The sequence below is a fragment of the Sebastes fasciatus genome, chromosome 1 (genome assembly GCF_043250625.1).
Source record: "Sebastes fasciatus isolate fSebFas1 chromosome 1, fSebFas1.pri, whole genome shotgun sequence".
NCBI classification, from domain to species: domain Eukaryota; kingdom Metazoa; phylum Chordata; class Actinopteri; order Perciformes; family Sebastidae; genus Sebastes; species Sebastes fasciatus.
This window is the reverse complement of record NC_133795.1, coordinates 11,896,963-11,915,127: the sequence shown is the minus strand read 5'-3', so window position 1 is coordinate 11,915,127 and position 18,165 is coordinate 11,896,963. Positions and strand designations below refer to the sequence as shown.

The 18,165-nt window shown below is 43.9% G+C and overlaps 1 protein-coding gene across 1 annotated transcript in view; it reads left to right on the top strand.

Annotated features, from left to right (window-relative positions):
- Positions 1-18,165, top strand: part of plxna1b (plexin A1b) — a 229,691-nt gene that overhangs the window by 174,683 nt on the left and 36,843 nt on the right. The window contains 5 exon segments of the mRNA XM_074629397.1: positions 1,118-1,308; positions 9,612-9,763; positions 12,609-12,732; positions 12,872-13,008; positions 17,180-17,347. Of these exon segments, the coding sequence (XP_074485498.1) occupies positions 1,118-1,308; positions 9,612-9,763; positions 12,609-12,732; positions 12,872-13,008; positions 17,180-17,347 (772 nt within the window).

Genomic DNA, 18,165 nt, shown 5'->3' with positions numbered 1-18,165 from the left:
ATCTGCAGCTACCACTGCGGCCCGTTGATGACATGCACACAGAGTTTTGTACAACAGAGGGAGCTGCATTGTCTGGTCCTGTTTGTTGCTCTTTGATGGTTAAAGGCGCAGCGAGGAGCCGGGATTTTTTTTCGTGTAGTATTTCAGAATAGAAGATGTTACATCTCTAAAAGTCTGTGAAGCAGTGATTGTTGCCATTTTGTCAGTAATGTAAGGTAACACCACAGAGTCACTTTGTTCCATTTATTGATGTCATTCCCTGTAGTCTAAATGTACCAAGCAAGCTGTTGAATGCTCAAATTTCACATATTTTTCAGGCTGCTGGCTCTGACTGATACAGTATGTTATATGGATGCGTTTGTAACTTATACCAGACATATAGGGACCCTACTGTGATCCACAATAATGGGGTGTTTATATTCTAAGAGCCACCATAGAATGCTTTGACAGTCAGTCAGTGGTTCTTAAGTGCTTCTAAATGGCATCGGATAGATGCAGCAGTATTGACAGAATATCAGCAGCGTGCATCAGTGTCTATGCATTGTGTGTTATCTCAAGAGTAAATCTCCTGAAGTGCAACCGGAGGCGACCTACAGCCCAAAGACGTCTCCCTCTCTCTGCCTGTCGCTCTTCGCTGCCAGCCCCCCCCCCTACCGATTTCTCAGTCATGATAATCATCTGGTAGAGTGTGAGCGATGCTCGCTTGTCTTAAATACTGATATGTTAATGTAATTAGAGAGGAGTCGTTTAGCAGCCAGTAATTGGTACAGGGTTGCTTTAAAGCTGCTCCATGACCAATGGGATTTGGGGATGGAATAGCAGAGAGAGAGAGAGGGAAAAAAAAAGATTTCGCTGTACAATTCCTAAGGCCTTTGGGAAATAGTGCCCAACTCAACTTAGTCTCAGTGACATTGAAGAAGTTTTGGGATTTTGAGAAACTTCAAGTGGAGGTTGATTTTCAAACTGTTCAACCCCCTCAGGTTGTTTGTCTACTTAGTCAGCTTGCACTGTAATAATTCAACACATTTACTGTAACTTTATTCTCTCCCTAGCGTCATTCCCCCCCCCATTAAAAATGTCTTATTGCTTCATTTTCTGTCCCTTTCTTCTTCTTCAGCCCACCTGTATAAGTGCTACGCCCTGCGGGACAGCTGTGGGATGTGTCTGAAGGCGAACCCCAGGTTCGAGTGCGGCTGGTGCGTGCAGGAGAAGAAGTGCTCCATGCGGCAGGAGTGTACTCCCACAGAGAGCACCTGGATGCACGCCACCACGGGAAACAGCCGCTGTGCACACCCCAAGATCATCAAGGTAAGCCGTGACAGTAATGACACATGCTCACCACGTAACACCACGTAGCAGCTCAGTAGCACGGTAACACATTCCTAACTGCACATATGTACCTGCGAGTATACACACGCACCTCTTTGAGTTAGACTGAATGTGCCCGACATGCAACGTCATACGCCCTAATGCAGTTAGTGTATAACAAACATGTGGAGCTTTTCAGAGCTGTATTAAAATGTTCCACTCCACTCCCATTTTTGTCTTTTTTTTTAAGGGGGGGACAGGGGGACAATGAAATGGCTACTGTGGGAACTACCATCATCACACATGAATATAATTGAGCTCATTGAATCCACAAGAGTCTCAGCTTTCCAGTCATATCCATTTTATCTAATTCCAAGAATGTTTAGGGACCCCAGTATGCAAAACCATTTTTAGAATAGGCGAGAATAACTATAATAATAATAATATTTATAATGCATGCAAAAACACTGCATTGTTTTTGCCCCAAACTGCATGTGATTATCATAAAGTGGGCATGTCTGTAAAGGGGAGACTCGTGGGTACCCATATAACCCATTTTCATTCACATATCTCGAGGTCAGAGGTCAAGGGACCCCTTGGAAAATCGTTATTCCAGTTTTTCCTTGCCAAAATTAAGCATAATAAAGAGTATTATTTTGCCTCAATCCCAACATGCTAGCATTATATGGTCGGCACCAATGAATTCCTTAAGTTGTTATATGATATCAGTTCTTCACTCTAGCTTGCCCACTCTAAAACTGAGCCTGCTACAGCCTCTGAAAGACTGTAAAGTTGTCCGAGACGCCCTCAAGGAGTGGAAGAGGTTAACATTTTTATCCAGGATTTGCTTATAAGGTAAAAAAAATAAATTAGCAGAAATTGATTTATATACCTCACTGCATGAATAAAACTAAAACCTCATGAAGTTGATCCCTTTTTGCCAAGAATTTTAACTGACGCCGTCGCCACACATATTAACACCCGAGAGTCTGTGAGTCCAGGGAGCAGCCCACTCTAAAATCAACATTGCACGGAGCTGCTAAATCCAACTCTTCTCCTACCACTGCTAAAGTTAAAGCAGACACTTCAGCTGCTATTTGGTGTATATTGCCCGGCAACTCGACCTCCAAAACAACAAACAAGTCTGGGGGTTTTTTTCAGGCCAGGGGTCAGAAGGAAGGGGGGTTCAAGTGACAATACGCCCTTTGTAGCAGGGTTGTGATTACCTCTTGAAACTCAAGACTCGCATTTCGGAGCAAATTGCAGGATTGCTAAAGTCAGCTCATTAGTGAAAGTAAGTTTTCCAAAAGAAGAGATTAGAAATCGCTACCTGTGCCGCGTCATTGTTTGGCCTCAGCAAGTGAAGGAGACATCGTAGGGGGGGAGGCGGCAGGGAGGATAGACAACTCAGAAGCCATCACCATGACTGCAACCACAACACAGATGGGCCGGCCAGGAGGAGGCAGTTCACACACACCAAGCTTGAACACACTGACATGATTAGAGATGATGGCTGGCTACACACACACACACACACACACACACACACACACCTGAGGAGGCAGAGATTGTGGTTTTCTGGAGTGCGTGTGCGTGCGCAGGAGGGTGACAAAGAAACAGTGGAAGTGTGCTAATTGTGTCCCACCATGGGCGCAGAAACGTGTGTGTGCATCTGACAGGCCGAGCGTGCGAAAGGCATCTAAACACCACGGCGTGCCCATCTGTTGCCGCCGGGTAACCGTGGCGGTGGTCCTCGTCTGACTGTGACCCGGGTCACCGTCCCTACAGCTCACCACTGGGACTGACACACACACACAATTGCACGCTCTCAAGAACACACACACAGAGTTTGAAAGCCGCGCACCGCTGTGTGAGACGTGTCCCGACGTTTCGACCCCTTTCCCTCGTCCTCATTCCTCCTTTCTTTTCCTCCTCTCCGTCATCATTCCTCCTCAAACGCTTTTTCTTCTTTAAATAAAATTTTATCTCAAACAAGACGAATCGTCATCTCAGTCAAAACGAGCGCCGTTTCTCTCTTCATTTAAATGAGTGTGAAATATATGTATGGTTTATAATGCATGCCCATTTCGCCGATGCAGACTTGTATGGCTGGAGCCCTCAGTACATTTCCTGCGTGACACGGGTTCGCCTCTCTGAATGCGTAATGGAGATATTGGATAATTGGGGCACTGGCACATAGATAAATCCGTTCGCTAATGCTCTCTCTCTCTCTCTTCTTGCTCGCTTCAGTTATCTCTTTGAAACAAGCGTACAGAGGCAATTGGGTTTTGTGTGCATGTGTGTGTGTGTGTGTGTGTGTATGAGAGGCGTGTATGAAGGGTTGAGGTTTGGATGTGTGTGTGTGTGTGCGTGCAAGCATGTGCTCCCGCATGCATATTGAGGGGTAAATCCTGGCCTCGGGGCAAGATGTTGGTGGCAGTCAGAAAGCGGGTGTAGAGGAGCTTCAAAAAGCAGCAGGAGGAGAAACATACTGCAGGTTTGAGAAGAGACAAAGAAGAATAGAAGAAGAAGAGAGACACACCGGAGGAGGCGTGAGCCGCGCTGCCAGCCTCACCTCTTCTCCTCTCCACCTTTGACATTTACCGTGTGACATTTAATGTCAAAAGAACATCCGCAGGCGACAAAGAAAATCTCTCCCCTTTTTCTGCTGCCATTTCATCCTTTAGTTCTCCCAAAGAGCATCACACATCCACCTCACAAATTGAATATTACTCCACTTTCTTGCCATCCGTTCGGTCAAATTCCCTGTTTGATGCCCCCTTTTTTAAAAACAAATCTTTTTGCTTTATTCAGGCTTAAAATAAGGTTTTCTTCACCTGAATTCAGTGCATTCTTGTTTTGCAAAACAAGTAATATACAGTATGTTCTTCTACGCTGGACTGCAGCCGCAACAAACGTTTTTCACAGTTCGTGCAGCGGCAAGACAGCACCCAGAAAGTGAAGCCAAAACATCTCGATCGCCGGCTGTTGGCTGACTGTGAGTTCAGGGAGAGCTTGATTTGATATGCAGCGTTATTTTCTATAAGTGGAGCACACATTTCAAACGTCAATATCACAATCGATGATGTTCACTTAATTGTGGGAAGCCAAAACCTTGAACGCGATTAATATTCAATAAATTGTGCAGCGCTAATGTTCTCTAATATGATAATGTCTAAATTGAGCTTATTATCTAAACATGCTTCGGTCTCAGCTTTGTTCTTTATGTTTGTAAGGATTCACATCTTCAATCTTATTCTTTTTCACTTGTACACATGTAAACATTTAGTGGCATATTATCCCTGACATCACTCACTACAAACTTTCTTACCATCCGCTCGGTAAAATCCCTCTTTCCCTGTTTGATGCCACTTTTCTAAAACAAATCTTTTTGCTTTGTTCAGGCTGCTTTGTTCATTTCAGCAGCACGCTAGCTGCTGTGTGGCCATTAGCTCGCGGATTAGCCGCTAATTTCATTTGGACCGGAGAATGTGTGTTGGACCGGGAAGGGAACGAGAGAGAGAGTGTGTGTGACCAAACACACAACATACAGACACATATTATACACACAAGCTATCCAGAGCTATCAGAGCAGCAAGCGTTGAACCCATTTGGTGTCATTTCCAAGTGTGCTATTGCCCATTTGACGTTGTTCAATAGTGTGCAGTTGGGTACCGTTCCACTAATGACTCTGGCACCTCAGCACTGTACTCCAAACACAGCAATTGATGTTTTAGGCTCTAAATGATTGGTTTTAGACCAAGAATTTGGCTGTTAGGCTGCGAAAGTGCTATTTTTATTGTGCTGCATTTATTCTCTCTCTGCGCTGACATTGTGCACTAAGATTAATTAGTTCTCCTTTCACAACAAGCAAACACACAGTCTGTGGGTGTGAAAGCATCCACGAACACACTCGCACAAACAAAAAAAAAAACACTCCAACAGGCAAACACACTCAAGACATTCAGACGTAAATGTTTAAAATCAGAGATAAACATAAGCTACAACTTACAAAGCGTTGTTTGCATGGTATCCTCAAAATCACAGCCACACAGACAGTGACACACACACACACACACACACACATACACACTGTCTGGCGCTGTGTCCCAGTGTAGTGCAGCAGTGTCCTAGTACTGGCCTTGGATGCTGCCTGGCCCTCCATCATCCATCATCTCCTGCCTGCCTTCTCCTAGGGGACAGGAAGAGCATTACAGCTAGCCCTTAGAAACCAATTAAAACAACACAGGCCGTGCCAATGTGTGTGTGTGTGTGTGTGTGGGTGTGTGCATTTTTAGTGTTTAAGCATGTGGCACACTTCTGTGCTCTGTGTTTTTTTGCTTCTTTGTGATCTTTTGTATATGAGAAAGTGTTTTTGTGTGTTCTGATACTGCGTGGAATAGTGTCAGTGTGCAGCGTCGTCGTCCAGTTTCACAGCTTGCGTATGTGCGAAAGGCCAATGATTCCTCCCTCATGTATTGTTAAGCTGCGATATTGGCCTTTGCCAGACTTCTTTATCTCTCTCTAACTCTTTTTTCTCTTCTTTGTATCTTCTGGCCCTCCTTCCAACTTTCCTTTATCAACCCCTCGATCCTTTTCACTTTCCCTTCCCTTTCTATCATCCTTCATCTATCTTGTCCTTCCATCATCTTCCCCTCTTCCTTCCTCCTTCTGTCGACCAGCGTCTAGAGAGATGTCTTTCTCTTTAGAGGCCTGTATTGACCAGTCCTCTGTGATTTGCCGGTTGTATTTTAGAGCTAAACAATAAGTCTCACTGTTACAGAGCTGAGAGAAATAATAAAACAAGCCAGTGCTGAATAAACACTTGCACTTTATATTCATAAAGTTAATATTTAGGGCCGTCAGAGTTCACTCGATAATAACTTGTTAACGCAGATTTGTTTTAAAGCCGCTAATTTCTTTAACGCATAAACACAACCTGCGATTTTTAGGTTGTAGCGGGCTTAGTTTTAAAGCCAGAGTGAAGATACTGGTATCATATGAAACTACAAAAAGTAAGGAATACATTCGTACCAACCATGTCATACGAGCTTGTCAACAAGGAGGGTTAAATAACGCTCCAAACGTATGTTAAATTTGGGCGAGGAAAAACTGGCATGGCCATTTTCCAAGGGGTTCTTTAACCTCTGACCTCAAGATATGTGATTGAAAATGGGTTCTATGGGTACCCACGAGTCTCCCCTTTACAGACAATTTATGATAATCACATGCAGTTTGGGGCAAGTCATAGTCAAGTCAGCACACTGACACACTGACAGCTGTTGTTGCCTGTTGGGCTGCAGTTTGCCATGTTATGATTTGAGCATATTTTTTTTACTAAATGTAGTACCTGTGAGGGTTTCTATACAATATTTGTCATTGTTTTGTGTTGTTAATTGATTTCCAATAAAAAATATATACATACATATGCTTAAAGCAAGCATAATTGAGTATTAAATACTTGACAAATCTCCCTTTTAAGTACATTTTGACCAGATAAAAAATGTGTGATTAATTTGCGATTAATCGCGGTTAATTATGGACAATCATGCGATTAATCCCGATTAAATATTTTAATCGATTGACAGGCTTAGTAATATTACAACTGGATATCCGCTAAAATGCTTCGGTCACAGTTTTGTTCTTTATGTTTGTAAGGATTCACGTCTTCAATCATTATTTTTTCACTTGTTTACATTTAAACATTGAGTGGTGAAGACTCATATTATCCCTGTCATCACTCACTTCATTACCTCCATCGGTTTGTTTGTGACTTTTGAGAGTCTTCCACATCACAGATAGTCTTCTGAAACCTTACGCCAAGTTCATATCGTCTCTCTCTGCGTCCCCTGCTTTGCCCCCTTCCTCCTCCTCCTCCTCCTCCTCTTCTTCCTATAACTAGCAGATGCTATCTGTGCACTGCCGCTCAGCCGGCCACAATGGGCCTCACACAAAGCCTCCGACACAACGGGACAAGTCGGAGACGAAGAGGAAAAAAGGGAATTTGAATGGGTGTGGAGCGCCGCGACGGCGAGCGGAGAATGGAGCGAGTGTTTAGGCTGGTGGCTTTTATCAGAAAGGGCTTTTTGTTTGTGTTGTTTAGTTGTGTTTGCAACAACTTGTGTATGAGTGAGTGTGTGTGTTTTGATAAGCCCGTACTTATAGAGAAAGAGAGATTTGATTACCATATCTGAAGATTGTGTCTGGTGCACTACTGTGTGCCACTCACTCTTTTTGTCTCCAGCTAAAATATTTGCATTCAGGCGCACTGACAAAGAGACAGAGAGTGAATTAAGAAGTCCGGAGAGGAAGAGGGAAAGGGCGAGGGAAGGAGGAGGGATGTTCATCAGAAGCCAGAGCTGCTGTAAGATGGAAAACACTCCTTAATTGTATCACTGTGGCATTTCAGTTCTGGCCTGCATGACACTGGGCTTTGTTCCCATTGTGTGTTTCTGTTAGTGGTGTCCTGAACACCTGTGGCTTTTACTGGCCCGCCACCTTTTCTATAATGATGTCAGACTGGGGACCATTGTCAGGTACCAGGTGGAGAATAGAGTTGTAGAGAGTGGATCTAATTTATATGTGAGACAGTAGATACACTTAAAGGAAGTGTGACAATTAGGGGGATCTATTGGCAGAAATGGAATATAATATTAATAAGTATGTTTCCTTTAGTGTATAATCACCTGAAATTAAGAATCATTGTGTTTCGTTAGCTTAGAATGTGCCGTTTATATCTACATAGGGAGCGGGTCCTCTTCAAAGAGTCCGCCATGTTGCACCGCCATGTTTCTACAGTAGCCCAGAACGGACAAACCAAACACTGTTAACTTTTCCTGCTTGGGCCGGAGTCGGTAACGTTACTCACTCCCGTCGCCACCGCTCTCTGTCTCTTGCTTCACCACTCACTTCTCACGTACACACACACACACACACTGGCTCTGCATCATTTCACTGGAACTGCTGCTGCCAGTGGATTTGCCAATAAAGGCTAAGCCAAAGTCAATTTACACGGTGCTTTTATCGTAGAGTTCAACTTTGGCCAAGTGTAAGAAATCAACCTAGAGGACAAGTCGTCACTATGACATCGAGCTGGCAGCACATACACTTTTGCAACGGCACACAAATTCAATTTGCTTTTGGACTTTCTGGTGTGACCAGAACTGTTGCTACTAGCTTTACCACTGGCCAACAAAAATACAAATCATTGGTTCACCAACAGTTTTGAAATACGTATGTCGTTTCTGTCACTTCACCCCTTCTTTCCACATACGTGTGCGTTTGTCCATGTCTGTGTAGACTGTTGTGTGTTAAGTTTCGGTTATACTTTCCACAAGGACAGTCACACAAACATGAGCTGATATGGAATCACGATGAAGGAAATGTTTGGATCTTTTATACTACTGTATGTGCGGGTTTCTCCTTCCATCCGCGTCTGCCTAGTTAGAAAAATTTGGATGTGCACAGACAGGTGACCCTCGCAGATGCAGCAAGCAGAAATCACGCTTCATGCGAATCTGATGTTATAATAACCAAAAATGATACATGGGTGTGTGTTTGTATGCAGTTTTCGTTGTACTTATAGAGGAAAAGTCTGACTGATATGAGCTTAACCAGCGATCATCCATTGTATCATTCCTTTATGGAAAGCCAGGTCAAAGTCTGACCTTCCCCACACCCCCTCTCCATCCACCCACCAGCGTCTCATCCCCTCCACACTTGTCCCACCCTGCTGCGACAAAAGACCCCACCCCACCCAGCCAGGTTCTAATCCAATTAGCTTTAACCTTAATTATGCTAGTAATGACTGATTACCAAAGGGGCCATTGTCTGCATTGTGGGCTAGATGAATGGGAGCGTGATCAGCGACTGGGCTAGCCTCGGGTAGCCATTAGCACCTCCGCACACCTTTCGCAGACCTCTGGGGGAATGACAGGGAGCAGAGGTCGCCGTGTGCGGTAATTGTGTTCAGTAGATTAATCGTCACAAGGTTAAATGAGAGATGTAAGCGGGGGCTCGATGGGTGCGTCCAGGTTAAGTGTGTGAGTTGGCAGGTTGTGAATGTTTGACTGAATTGAGGTGGAGTTAATGGATCCGAGGTCATTTTTCATCTCTCTTAATGAGGTGGTAACTTAAGTACGTGATTCATCGAGAATGGGCGATGACCATAATGACTTCAGTAAACTGTCATTCACGCTGACATACGATATGTGTTCTATGATGTACTGCTTTGGGTAAAAAAAATCAATTGTCCCATATGTTCTGGCTAACATATGTCCTCTCTAATTTGTTTTTCCAACCAGTTGTCTCCGGAGACGGGGCCCCGGCAGGGAGGAACCATGCTGACCATCACGGGCGAGAACTTGGGTCTGCAGTTCAAAGACATCCAGAGCGGCGTCCGCATCGGCAAGGTGGCCTGCAACCCTCAGGAGGACCAATACATCAGTGCTGAGCAGTACGTTGACACTATCTCTGTCTTCATCTCTTCACTCCCACGCCTCATTGTTTCTGAGGCTCTCTGCTCCCGTGCTCGTCTTTGTCCAATATCGATGTGACACACAACCCTGCGACTCTCTCAGACCTCTCTTTCAGTAAAACCTCCACTTTCCTCCTTTCAAAACAGAAGCACTCCCTTGCAAGCAGGCTCCTGCTGTGTTTGTTACTGCTATTTCTTTGTACAAGAAGTGCAGTCCATGTAAATCTCACAGCTTTTCGCGGAACCTTTTATATCGCTAATAATCAGAATAATAGCTCAATCAGAATGGATTTACCTCGTGTAAGCAACAATTAATTTGGCCCATTCTGAGAGAAAATGTAACGACGTTTGGAGTGGGTGGTACATATCTTCTAAAAACTCTTCCACAGATGAACGCTTGTCGTGTGAACGCTTCCCACTGATTAAATTATGTTTACTGCTTTCTGGGAAATTCTGAATCACGGCGGGTGCCACGGGTGGAACTTAACTCCCATTTAATAACTGAACTAGTTTATTCCGAGAAAAATATTACTCGTGCAACAGCAGTAAACAATCATGGTTCTCTCTTGAGTTCAGTCTGTTGGAGATGACTGAACTCTTTGTTTTAACTGTAAACAGGTCGACTCATTGCAATCATTTTTCTAATATCATGTGAATCAATAATTAGATGTCATTAAGAATGAAAAAAAAAAGACTTAACCACAGCCAATGTGCCGCCGCCGTTACCCAGAAAGATCTGGGCCTTCAGTGAAACTACATCATGAGTCACGCTCTCTATTTTATTTTGGACTCATCCAGAAGCAGTGAAAATACAATTGAGGACGAGGAAACGTCGGGGACGCTCGTCACAGCTTGAGGTGTCCTCGATGTTCTATTTCCAACTATGTAGCTGTCGTCTGTACACAAATGCCCCATTTGCAGCTCAGTCCCAGCAGATTTAGTTTCCTCTCTGCCCCCTCACTAAGAAGGAAACTTAAGAAATGTGACTTTGATGATTTGACAGCCGCGACAACAGAGCGCTGTGCAGCGATGACAGGTGTAGAAACATAGTAGTCACATGTCAGCCTTGATATTGTTGCATTCACGCAGATCATACTGTTTTTCCTGCTGTGTAGCCGCGGAGTATTATTAGGCGGTTCTGTGTTGTAACTTTTTCTTTTATCACATGTTCATTTTGTTCGAGCTATCACACCCAGAACCACCAAGGTGTCTATGTTTAACCCCGTAACGCTGCACTGGCCTGTTGCCATGGCACCCGCAGGAGGACGAGGAGGAGGAGAGCGCGGCTGGCAGTGAGACTGTCACGCTAATTAAAAGTGATGTTAGCCATACGGTGCCATTAGTGGCCCGGTTGCTCTCGTCATTCCCGTGACCCTATCAGATCTGCAGCAGAGGAGACAGGACGGGGTTACGGGACTGACAGCACGGGTCAAAGGTCAGCTGGTGGAGAGAGAGAGAAGTGGGGGGGGGGGGAGAAGGAGGTGCTCTGACTGTTGGGCAAAATGTCGACACATATGTTCTCGCTCTGACTGTCTCTTCCTCTCTGCCAGCACTTGTACTTTTTGTGATTGGAGTGAAATTGAATTGCAAGAAAAACGCAGCACTTCTGGCCCTTTTAGCATTAGTAGGCTCGTCATTCACCTCCGTCATTAAATATTCACTAGATGGATTTGATTCCACGTTGAGAAAAGTAAATTATTTCCAGTGAGGAGAAACAGAACCTGGCGTAACCTCTTTTTATTGCCTTATTAGTAGTTTCTGTGTGTCAATTTGGCACATGTTTAATTTTTTACCATCCCATTCCACCCCGGTTATTTGATTGAGGGAGGTGTAATTTATAATACTGTCATCTTTACAAATGCACCATGCACTTTCTGTCTCTCTAACCACGTAATAACAGCTCAATGTGGCCACCTGTCATCTGTGCAGTAATGAGGCAAGTGAAGCCGCGGTTTTTCTAACTGAGAGCTGTCCAGCATTTTAATCACGGCCCCCTGTCATAGTGGGAGACCTGGGAATAAATGAAAGGGAAAATAAAAAACAATGGAAACGCGCAGCATCGGAACGTGAAATCCATTGTCGCCGCAGTTGCCATGGCCACCTGCGGGGAGGATGGTGAGCAGGAGAGTTAATAACTCATCTCGGGGATGGAGGGAGGCTGAGGAGATGTGTAGGATATGAGCTCGTTCAATTAATCAGCCTCTCCCACTTTAACCCCCCCCCCCCCCCCCCCCCCCCCCTCTCTCTCCTTTGCAATCGCCCTTTCTCTCTGTCTCATTCGTTCGCTCTGGCTAATTAACAGTCAAGTGTGTCTCCAGTGGGTGAAACATGAAGTAAGTGTGAGTGTGTGTATGTGTGTGTTCGCCCCGTAGGCTACACTGCCACTCCTCCCCTCATTCAATCATTTCTCCAGTGGATTTTCATTTGGCCGGCCAGCACCTCGGGCCAAGTGCGATGCTTATGGTCCTACAGTACGCACTAATGCGGACACACACATGAACACACACAAAACTCCGCCCTGTCGTAGCGCTGCAGATTTCCACTAATAAGAACATTTAGTCTGCTTTTTGTTGTTTTTATGAATGAGGCTTCAGAAACCGTTTATTCTGAACTATTGGCATTTTTTCTGAAGACAAATGTCACACTGGCATCTATTGTCCCCCTCCGTCTCTCCGTCACCTGGTCCCGGTTCGGCTAAGCGTCTTTCATCTGAAATGGCTCTCATTATGAAGCAGACAAAAGAAAACCTTGCCATTCATGCATTTGTTTTCGTAGCAGTGATAATGGAACTCATCTCTCAACCTCTGTGTTTCCTCTTCTTCAGGATCGTGTGCCGGCTGAATGATGCAACAGGTTACCGGGTGCAGGAGGCTCAGGTAGAAGTGTGCGTCAGGGACTGCATTCACCCCGACTACAAAGCAGTCTCCACCAAAGCCTTCACCTTTGTGGTAAGTGTGTTCGTTGCTGAGTAAAATTACAGCTAAGACAAAGCTTATTTTGGGGATTTTTTTTATTGTATCTGACATCTCCATTGAAGCCCAGCAGCCATGATTCATCCACCTGTCCTCTTCCTGTGTCCCCCCTCAGTCTCCGTACTTTACCCGTGTCGTTCCGTCCACTGGGCCGCTGTCTGGAGGAACCAGGATCACCATTGAAGGCAGCAATCTCAACGCAGGCAGCGCCGTATTTGTGAAGATAGGACTCCACCCCTGCCGCTACGAGAGGTGAGCGAATCCTAATTAACTTAAACATTGTCAGTTTGTTTTGTTAGCTCATAGTTGGTAACAAGCACAGGGTTATGGGTGCTTTACAACTTCTATAAATTATTGTAATTAGCTTTTAAAATTGCAGTTATTAGTATGCACATATTTTTTCACTGCAAAACTTTCATACTAGTTTACTATGGAGTTACTTTTGTGTCTTTATTATCCAACCAAACAGAATAGGTTTGAGAGCAAACATTTCCACACTAATCTAAAAAAAGGTTAAAGTGCAAAACTAACAACACTGCAATCAAAAAATGTTTCATTGCAGGTAAAATAAAATAGTGATTAAAAATGTTTTAATGTGAATCCAAAAGTTTTGTTGGCTGTTGAGGTGAATCTCGTGGGCGGGACCTACGCTGAAAGATGTAAGACACATTGGCCAGTCTCGATCGGAGTTGACAGCTTGGCAACATCCACTGTTAGTAAATGCACAGCACATCACAAATATAACCTATGGATTTGCAATCAAAACTTTTGGATTTGTCAACAAAACTTTTGGATTTGCATTAATACATTTTTAATCACAACTTTATTTTACTTGCAGTAAAACATTTTTCTGATTGCATGTCGATAGTTTTGCTCTCTAACCTACAGTTGTCTGTTTGCTTGAATAATAAAGACACTAAGATAACGCCATAGTTTACACTCATGTTGTGTGATAGTTAAAGTCCTAAGTATTAAATACATCTATGATCATATAAATATTGTATCTGGCAATACTGAGGGCTAAGAAGGAATATACAGTGAGAAGTATTGCCACACAAAAGTCCTGCTGTTTGTAGAGGTATTTATAGAGTTCACTGGGAACATGGACAGTTTACACTTCTATTGTGCTGATCTGGAGGCAGGGGACTGTGTTGATTAAAGCTCTCCAAATGGTGGAGAACAGTGTGCATGCTGCCTGCTGATTTTCTTACTGAAATACGGGTTTCAAAATGTTAAGAATAATTCTGTCATTCTGATATTTTCTTTTTGGCTTATGCTCCTCTGTAGACAATTTCAACTCATAATGATTTCCCCACCCATCTTTTACTCCTGCCACCTGCCATCTTTTCCTGTTTCCTGTGTTTTGATAATTATAGTTATTCCCTGTTTTCTCTTTAAAAAAAACACCTTTTTTCTGTGGTCGCTGCCTTTTTGATGTGCAGAAGGTCTGAAAAACGCTGCCGGCAAGAGGATGACCTGCTGTACTGTAATTCACAGCAATTGTGAGAATGACAGCGTAGCCTTTTCTCGGGGAAGCTGATGTCATTGTTCAGTTGTGCTGTGAATGACTTAAGTGCATGGCCCACATTTTGGCAGAGATATGACTATAATTTAGAAGGAATGATATGGTGTTGCTGGTAATTGGTAACTCATATTTCTCCTGCTTTGAACTCTCCTTTTTTTGTAGTTTTTAGAATAATCGGCCACCGTTATCTTCCGTTGTCACTCACTCTGTGAGAGATTGTGGCAGGATTTAAAGAAGAGGAGACAAAGATCCAATTTGATATGACTCTAATTCCTGGAGCCAACGAACTCTATTGTTTTCTTTGAGTCCCTTCCTGGCAAAGTGACAACGAACTGAGCTCTGGACTAAATCCACTCATGTATGGTGTCTGGCAGACGGCAGAGAAAAGAAACCTAACAGGAAAAGATTGTCAGAGAACTAAAACAAGCACCTATGTACTGAAAGGCAGAAGCTTCACTAGTGAAGGTAACTATTGGTAACAGGGAGAACATGTTTACACTAGGGCTGTCAAGGTTAACGCGATAATATCGCGTTAACGCAAATTCTTTTTAACACCACTAATTTCGAACTTATTTAATGCATTAACACAACTTTCGATTTGTTTCGGGCTCCTCCCTTAAAGATAGAGTGAAGATACTGGTATCATATGAAACTAGGAAACCTAAGAAATCCATTGGTACCAACCATGTCATACTAGCTTGTCGCAAAGGAGGCTACATAACGTTCCAAACCTACGCTAAATTTTGGTGAGGAAAAACTGGCATGTCCATTTTCAAAGGGCTCCCTTGACCTCTGACCTCAAGATATGTGAATGAAAATGGGTTCTATGGGTACCCATGAGTCTCCCCTTTACATACATGACCACTTTATGATAATTGCATGCAATTTGGGGCAAGTCATAGTCAAGTCAGCACACTGACACACTGACACAGCTTTGGTTGTTAATTGATTTCCAATAATAAATATATACATGCATTTGCATAAAGCAAGCGTATTTGCCCACTCCCATGTTGACAAAAGTATTAAATACTTTACAACAGATAAAAACTTTGCGATTAACTATGAACAATCATGCGATTAATTTGAATCAATTGACATCCTCGTATACATTTGTCCATTGTAGCTGAGGCACTAGTCCAGAGTTTGTTTCTTTCTTTCTTGTTTCTCTTTTTTGGAGTGAATTCTCTATAACTCTGGTGTTTTTATTACAGTGGTTCCCTCATCTCAGGCAACAAGTGACAGGTTAAACTAATGAGCTTGGACCTATTAAGTTCTTTTTATATCATATCAAAAGAAAAAGTAAAGGCCAATTTAAAGCTCTGTAGCACATCCCGAGAAAGGTGAACATAATAGTCTTGGCCTTTCATTCACTGAGCAGCAATAACCTTTATGGCCAAAGTAATGAACTGGTTGAGTCCATCTCTTTAATGTGTCTTTGTATTCAGTGGGGCCTCCGCTTTAATCAAAACCTATTTACCCCAAGTCACTCATCCTCTTATCTCCGCCTGCAACCCCATTTCTTTCCCTTCTCTTTTCTTTCTCTCTGTATCCCCTCTTGGCTTTATTTTGTGTGGCCACAACCTTGTCAAAAATACGTACGCGGCACCACAGGCGCTCTCGGCAGCGACGGTGTTGTGAAAATGGTTGCCATGGAAACGCAGCACTAGTGGAATGTAGAAAACCAGCTTTTTTTTTTATATCGTCCTTAATTTTTTTCCTTCCATCTTCATTCCCTCTTCAGTCCCCTCTCAGTTTGAGGACGCTGTTGAAATTGCCTCCTGGGAGACGGCAGGGATGTGTCCGACAAAGACGCCCGATTCCCCCAGTGTTTTTTTTTTGCTTTCTTTCGCCATTTCCACTCAGTATCCAAACCCAACCCCGCCCCACCGCAAGCCGCTAGATAGAGCCGCCAAAATAGGTTTCCACTCTTTCATCTTCTCCATCATCTTCCGTCTTTCTGTGGATTTCACTTTCACAGCAGATAACGGGGGAGGATTTGTGTACGGATCAGCTTATTCTACTCGTGTTCAAAATTTCACACTGTGCCGCCTGCCACCATGCCTGCACAACGCACACACACACCGTTTACTCACGCTCGCGGGGCACTGTAGGATGTTAGCAGACGACGATTGACACAAAACACATACTTACACAATGTTAATCTCCTACCTGCGCACTGTATTTATATGCAAATTCAGACTTCCACACAGTCAGAGCGCACCTGCTCAACACACTGATTACTCGCACACACAGGGGCTGTCTCGCAGGTAGCCGTCCTCCCGCCGCTCGGCCAGCAGCGTCTCCCCCCTGACGAGGGGGTGAAGGGACGGTGGAACGAGCCACTGGAGTGGAGCACAAAGTTTCTGGCAGCGGCACAAAGTTTCCCAGCAGGTCACAGCTGGCTGCCTGTCTGCTAGGGAGGGAGTTACATCACACAGAGAGACGACCAGCCTGATCTGCCACTTCAGATCTATCAGCCAGAGAAAGCGCAGGAGGGAAGGAGAGACAGACAGACAGAGAGAGAGAGAGAGGGGAAGAGAGAGAGAGCTTTGAAGTGCAGCACTCTGTGATTCGGGCTGATGAAACCACGGCTGGACAGACTGAAAGATGTCGGCCTTGTGGATAGGTGACTGTGTCACCATTATGTGTGTGCGGGCCTTTTTTGTCGCATTTGATTAATAATTTATGAGTTATTTAAGGGATGAAGTAGAACTTTTTTTTTTTCCTGTGCACTCACTTCAGCTTTTATTCTGTGTGTCTGTCAGAGAGTCGGCTCCCAAATACTCAAAATCCTTTTCAAGAACTTCTGTTATAGAGTCCACTTTGAGAACAACCTTTCTATGTAACACCTCTCCTTCTCTTTCTCTCCTGTCCTCCGTTCATCTCCTGCTCCTCCAGGCGGAGCAACAAGGAGATAGTGTGCGTGACCCCGGCGGGACAAACCTCAGGCACCACCCCGGTCATGGTGGACATCAACTCCGCCGAGCTGAGGAACCCAGAGGTCAAGTTCAACTACTCAGACGATCCCACCATCCTCAAGATCGAGCCCGACTGGAGCATCGCCAGGTGAGGACACAATCAGTCTAGTCTGGGTGCAGGAAAGACAAACTTTTTCTGTGAACGTGGAGGATTTTGTGTGTTGCGTAGAAGCTTGCAGCTATCTCAAAACCAAGACTGATTAATTCCCAATATTGCATGCATCGTGCATGTCAAACCTGAAAGTGATTCCTGCTGAATAATTCAGAGGAAAGGTTTGAAAACTGGGCAATATTGGCATAAATTGGTGTATTTAGTTTTTATGTTGCTGCTGCAACATATTGCAAATCCCATCAGCTATCATTCTATAATGTCATAAGGTTATTTCATTATCTATAATTCACATCAACACAGTGTTTGATCTACAATTCTGCTTGATGTACAGATACAAATGCATCAATACATTATTAATCCTGTGGTGGTTGCGCTATACATTAATTCCTTTTTTTTTTTTCAAGGAGCATAGCCAACTAAACTGAAATATGAACTCTCTGTAAAATGTGATAAATGTATTATTCTGCTAGCTTAGCCCCGGCTGGGTCTCAACTAACTAAACATCCTTCTCCATTTTCTCACTGGTTTGCTTTTCAAAGGCACATTATTATTTATTCTGTTTATCTTTATGTTTCTAAAGTAAATCTGTGAGAGCAGGAGCAGCAGTAAAGGAGGCTCCTGAAGCAGTTGATGAGCTGCAGCAGAGATGTATCTGTAAATATTACTTGACTTATTGAAATGAGACTACATAGCCACAGGACGAGTTCTTGTGCAAACACAAGCTGTGTTGCGGAGGGGAGGAAAAAAGAAGAAGCTTGGAGCTTCCAAGTGCTAATGGGCTCACTAGCATGACC